Here is a 6,172-nt window from a genome sequence, read left to right as displayed (position 1 = left end):
ATTTCCATCCAGTCTTTTTTTCTTGCAGGTAAGTATAGTGTATATACAGTTTTGTGCCTTATTTTGAAATGCACTGGGGCTGGAGAGATGGCTCAGTGGTCTAAAGCACCTACTTGAAACAAGCTTGGCAAAGCACAGGGACCACGGTTCGATCCCCCAGCGCCACATGCCAGCCGGCCCCGCCCCCTGGTGGGCTGAGCTGGCCACACACACACAATAAATAAATGTAATAAATAAAAATAAATAAATAATTAAAAAAAAAAAGAATTGATTCACAATGCAAATACATTCCCATTATGTTTTCTGGTTTACTTAAACTCCGTTTTCTTAAACTCTGTCTTACCTCTACATTGACCCTTCCCTCTTTCTTAAGGAGAGTCCCCACTTGTAGTATTTTTGCATACACTGGAAACATTTCAGAAATGGCCCCCCATTTATATGTCATTAGGAAAGTGACTGTTTGGGTTAGCGTTACGTTGGGCTTCTTTTCTTGGCCCTCCATTTCCATCTCAGAACGGAACAAGATGCCTGAAGGCTTCTCTGGTGGGGTCTGGTGTCACCCACAGTCCTTGTAGGGAACCTCAGTGTTGAGCCGTGGGCAACACCTAGGCTATGCATACGTGCTCGTGTGGCTTCACATTTTTCAGTCTCCCTTGTTTATATGAACTAATGCCCAGAAGGAAGACTCTCCAGCTCTACTTTTAAATTCTAAGAATGGCTATAATTTCAAAAGCTGAACATGTTCAGCCTCCAGATGACAGTTTTCACGAAAAAAACCCCCACCCTGAGTGCAACCTGTTCTCCTTGGGCATAATCCAAATGCATCGTCAGGAAGTGAGCAGATCTCAAGAGAACTCCTACCTCTCAGTTGGGCTGGGGTTTGAATCTGGTTTACTGAGTAGCAGGCAGGCAGCGCTAAGCTCCCACTTAGTTCTGGTGCTGCAAGAATGCCACCATGGTGATTGAATCATGTTGTAGCTACCTGGGCTCCATCAGTGCTTCTCACTGAACAGGGTACCTCTCCTCGCCAGCCTGGCTGAGTTCCTCCACGTGCAGCGGCTGTCCTTCCCCTGTTCTTAGTCTTACACTTTTGTCCTCTCCTAAACCCAGCAAAACTGTCTCCTATGGAACCCTTCCTCTCCTCTGTCCTCCTCTGGTGGGCAAGCAGTACCTGCTTTTTTTCCTGCTTTTTATCAGCCTCAGTTGTAATTTATAGCTCCAACTGTGTCCATCTTTGAGAGCTGGAATTTATCCTGTTTATCTTTTCACTCAACACAGTACTAGACTTCAGAAAAAGTGTCTCCCCCTTAGCTTCTGACGTGCTTATTCCCACAGGCCTATTAGACAGGTCTTTAAAGTGCCTTCCTTGAATGCACTAGAGGGGTAATTTAACATACTCTGTATTATGGAATTGAGGGATTTTCAAGATAACCTTTTATTTTTTAAGTGGAGACTGCGTTATTTTATTGGCTTTGTAGACTGGACGGAGATTTCATTATTGAAAATCATCTTTCCAGAACTCAGGGCTTGCTGTTTCACCTGAAGAATAAATTTGCCATTCATTTCAAAAGGCTTCTGTGAAGTTGCCCCTTGATTTTTGTTAGATATTGGTGAGAGCCAGACTCTCTTCCATCAAGCCTGAGCTGCTTACCCGCTACAGAAGGTCTCAGAAGCAATTCTTTGGAAAACCTCCTGCCAGTTAATTTCTGATTATTTCTTGGCTACTTAGCATTCCAGTTCCATTTTTCTATTCTGCCTCTTCTGCCTTTCTGAGCAGGGCAGCCCTTTCAGCTCTCTGTTGACTTCCTCTGTTAACAGCCCAATTTTGTAATTTTTACTAGGTCAGCAGGAGATTTGCCAAAGCACTGCAGAATCTAGCCCCATGTTTACTCTAAGTTATGGAGTGACTTTTGAATCTGTACTTATTTATTCTGCACAGTATAATGACACACAGGAATTTCTCTGCTTAACTCTCCTTGACCTTTGCTGTAACTGGCTCACATACCCCACAGGCTACTCCTGAGGCTTATTTGGAATGTGCCTGTTAAAAACCTCAGGGGACATGTGTGAAATTTTATTTCATGCTTTAAAGGTGACATTTTGATATACTCGATCCACTTTATATACAAATTTTCCAGTGTGAAATCAGGGCTGTGTGAACCTTTTACAAATGTTCTAGAAGAGACATGTTTCTTTTTGTTTTGAAATAAAACATCTCAAGTACATTTTTCTGCCTTTATAGATTTGGTTAGGTTAGATTAGCAAGACACTGGTAGTAAAGTTCCTGTGTTTATACTTTCTGAATACCTGAAATTATTAAAGATGGAAAGGATCTTAATCATAGGGACCAGGGACCTATTTTACAGTCGAATAATTTCTTGATGGAAGAGAAGCAAAATGATGAGAAAAATAAAGTCTTCCAATTCAAATGCTTTAGGATGATAGAGAAATATACTAAACAGAAGCATCTTCATTTTCAAAAGTGGTTTTAAAAGGCTGTGAATTCTTTTCCCTGGCCTCAGGCTGCAGTTGTGGTGGTCTTCAATTTTGCCATGGTGCTGCTCATTTTTCCTGCAATTCTCAGCATGGATTTATATCGACGTGAAGACAGGAGATTGGACATTTTCTGCTGTTTCACAAGGTACATACATTCTCAGGTGGCTGTGACTTAGTAGTGGTCCTTCTGAGAGACCTCTTCCCATCTGAGGACTTAGAAGTAAATGTGCTGTCAGTAACAAGGCTTGCACAGAATGGACAGAGGTAGGAGAGATGTGGAAAGAGGATGCTGCCCACCCAGAACATTCTCAACCCTTGAGGTTCTGATAGCCATGAGCATTTCCATCATGAGCTACCATTTGGTGTGAGTTTTCAGAGCTCTCTGTATTAGAGAAGAACAAAGTTGGAAAGCACCCATCTAGGAAAAGCATAGGGCGATAGGTTTTTCTGGGATTGTTTTATATTACTTTTTTTGAATTAATCTTTGAAAGGGGTTTGTCATCACGAAAGCCAGATTTAGGGTGAATGTTGGACCCTGTCAGGTCAGTGTCAGGATCAGTCAGGTGACATTTACACAGCTAAATGAAAGCCATTCCCCTGTGGTGGCACAGCCTGCAGTGTGTTTTTCTCCTTCCAGCCCCTGCGTCAGCAGAGTGATCCAGGTTGAACCTCAGGCCTACACAGAGGCACACAGTGCCACGCGCTACAGTCCCCCACCCCCATACAGCAGCCACAGCTTCGCCCATGAAACACACATCACCATGCAGTCCACGGTCCAGCTTCGCACTGAGTACGACCCCCACACGCACGTGTACTACACCACTGCCGAGCCACGCTCCGAGATCTCCGTGCAGCCTGTTACTGTCACCCAGGACACCCTCAGCTGCCAGAGCCCCGAGAGCACCAGCTCCACCAGGGACCTGCTCTCCCAGTTCTCCGACTCCAGCCTCCACTGTCTTGAGCCTCCCTGCACCAAGTGGACACTCTCATCCTTTGCTGAGAAGCACTATGCCCCCTTCCTCCTCAAACCCAAAGCCAAGGTAATCCACCACAACGTAGAACTATTCCAGTGCCTTCAAGACACGACAGGGCCAGCTTCTGCAGGATTCATCACATTCCACTTTTGGTATGAAAAAAGAAGTCATGAAAACATGCTATAGTTCAGGCATCCAGAGATGAATCCATGCAAAGCTAAGGATTCATTTAAATGAACTCATCTTCTACCAGAGTGACTCTCTTTGTGAGTCTTTCCATAAGTTTAGACCAACTTCTCCCATTGTAAATGTTCTCATTTTTCATGGAGTTAATTTAAAAATGAGATTACTATGGTTTTGTGTTTCTCCTCCTGGAAAAATGGCACCCACGAACTAAATCTTGGGCATCTGGTGTTGGTCATGAAAGAGTCCTGGTGACCCTTTGTGTCTGATCTCATTCCTCTTGCCCTCTGCAGGTTGTGGTGATCTTCCTTTTCCTGAGCTTGCTGGGGGTCAGCCTTTATGGGACCACCCGAGTGAGAGACGGGCTGGACCTCACAGACATCGTCCCACGGGAAACAAGAGAATATGACTTTATTGCTGCACAATTCAAGTACTTTTCTTTCTACAACATGTACATAGTCACCCAGAAAGCAGACTACCCGAATATCCAGCACTTACTTTATGACCTTCACAAGAGTTTCAGTAATGTGAAATATGTCATGTTGGAAGAAAACAAGCAGCTTCCCAAAATGTGGCTACACTACTTTCGAGACTGGCTGCAAGGTAGGACACTGCTATGGCTCTATCATCCTTTGTAAATGTCACCCTTGGTTTGTGGCATATTACCCTTTTTTATGGGGTAGTTCATAGAGTCCTAAGGATTAACATTTTTATATAGGCTATTTCTGCAGCCACCTCCTATATCTGGTTTTTACTTGTAAAACCATGCTCCAAGTGACTGGCTCAAAGACTTCCGTGAGAATTTATGAGTATACATTGGGAAAAGGGAAAGCATATTATATATAAAGCACAGATCCTGGTTTCTTTATTGCTCTTTCCTTTTGGAGGGTGACTCCTCTGGTGACCAAGTAACACTGAAGTATTGATGGGATCTCTAGGCTGACATGCTCCTAAACTGTGAACGCTGCTAAGCACCAGGAGATTTTGAATTATATGGACCATTGTTTTTTTTTACTACATCTTTTTTTTTTTTTTTTTGTGGAACCAGGGATTGAACTCAGGCCCTTGCGCTTGCCAGGAAAGTGCTTATTCCACTGAGCCATCTCCCTGGCCCCACTACAGACGTTTTTACTACATCTTTGTGTGTGTGTGTGTGTGTGTGTGTGTATTTTTTTTAAAATAAAAATCTGTTTATTTACTTTTTAACTGACTTTTAGCCCAGCTTCAGCTTCTCAGCCTAAGTGCGAAGTACAGAGATTTCTCATGTGCTTTTTTTGCCCTGTGAGCATGCTCACCAGAGTGGTAGATTTGCTTGAGTTCATGAACCTGTACTAACACCTGAAATCCCTACTTTAGATTAGGGTTCATTGTGACCATATGATTTTGTGAATGAAGTAAAACTTACAAAAGCTTAATCAGATTGCACGCTATTTCATAAGTGATCAAAATCTGCTTTAAATGCCTTTCATGGCTTCTCATTCTTAGAAGGATTTTTAGAAAATACTAGCTAACTGGAGGGGAAAAAATTGTCTAAATTCGCTCTCAACTGCTGACTGAATATAAATGTATTCAGTGACTCTAAGAACATCTGTTCATTTAGTCTGTGTTGACACATGCAGAAAGAAATAGGGAATCAGGATAATTATCCACACAACTCAAGCAAAAATGCGTTTACTGGAATACCCAAATAATTATGGCCTCAACATTTTTTGGCTTAGATTATCCAAATGATTGTCTTAATTTCCCACTTAATTAGGCTTGTTTAAACACTGATTTAAGTGCTTTTTTTTTTTCTCTTAAGTCAGTACAGTTGTATGTAAAGATTAGGCAGCCAATTTCCCGTTGAGTTTGTACAAAACAACTTGAATTTGATTGAAATTGCTTCAGTACTGTTTCTGGCTTTGACCTGTGTTAATAGGGTTTCGTTCATAGATGTACACCAGATTTTTATTTTGGAGGAGGATAAAGATAGTAATAGGACATTGTTATTTTTTATCCTGTTCATAAGATTAGCTTAAATTTATTCTAAGTCTCATTTTTTGACACTTGATTCTGAAGGCAGTATTTTTTGCATAAGGAGTCAAAAGAGAACTGGTAGAGAAATTCCCTGCTTTTCATTTTTTTCCCCCATTGACCAAAGACATGCAAATAATTGGCCAGGAATAACAAAGAGATCTGCTGTGCTTCGCCAGCCTATGAGCAGAGGGCTATTGTGGCATGTGTTCCAGTGTCTCTGGCTTTGCCTTTTATATGCTTCTCTGGTGTGTTAGGCTGAAGTTTCGAATAGGGCAAAGTGTATTATTGTCTGTAAGTAGCGCAGAGTTAACCTTAGCAGATATTGTAGGTGATCTCTATATTTATCCCTTTAAGATCCGGAGCATTTCAGAGTTGAGAACGTTTTTTTGTTAAAGGTGTGTTTGAATCATGTTTGATTGCTAAATGAATAGCATCCAGCTAGACCAAGTCAGGGTCCCAGTCAGCCCCAGAACTCTGACCCTTACAAGGTCCAGAGGATACTA

General features: G+C 42.1%; 1 protein-coding gene across 7 annotated transcripts in view; it reads left to right on the top strand.

Moving 5' to 3' along the window:
• Ptch1 (patched 1) overlaps positions 1-6,172 on the top strand; it is a 64,216-nt gene that overhangs the window by 38,315 nt on the left and 19,729 nt on the right. For all 7 annotated transcript variants that reach the window (XM_023703932.1, XM_023703933.1, XM_023703934.1 and 4 more), the window contains 3 exons: positions 2,523-2,641; positions 3,134-3,536; positions 3,947-4,256. In XM_023703932.1, the coding sequence (XP_023559700.1) occupies positions 2,523-2,641; positions 3,134-3,536; positions 3,947-4,256 (832 nt within the window). The remainder of the gene's footprint in view (positions 1-2,522; positions 2,642-3,133; positions 3,537-3,946; positions 4,257-6,172) is intronic.

Source organism: Octodon degus, unplaced genomic scaffold (genome assembly GCF_000260255.1).
Source record: "Octodon degus isolate 3935 unplaced genomic scaffold, OctDeg1.0 scaffold00184, whole genome shotgun sequence".
NCBI classification, from domain to species: Eukaryota; Metazoa; Chordata; class Mammalia; order Rodentia; family Octodontidae; genus Octodon; species Octodon degus.
The sequence above is the reverse complement of the archived record's forward strand: the minus strand, read 5'-3'. Positions and strand labels throughout refer to the sequence as shown.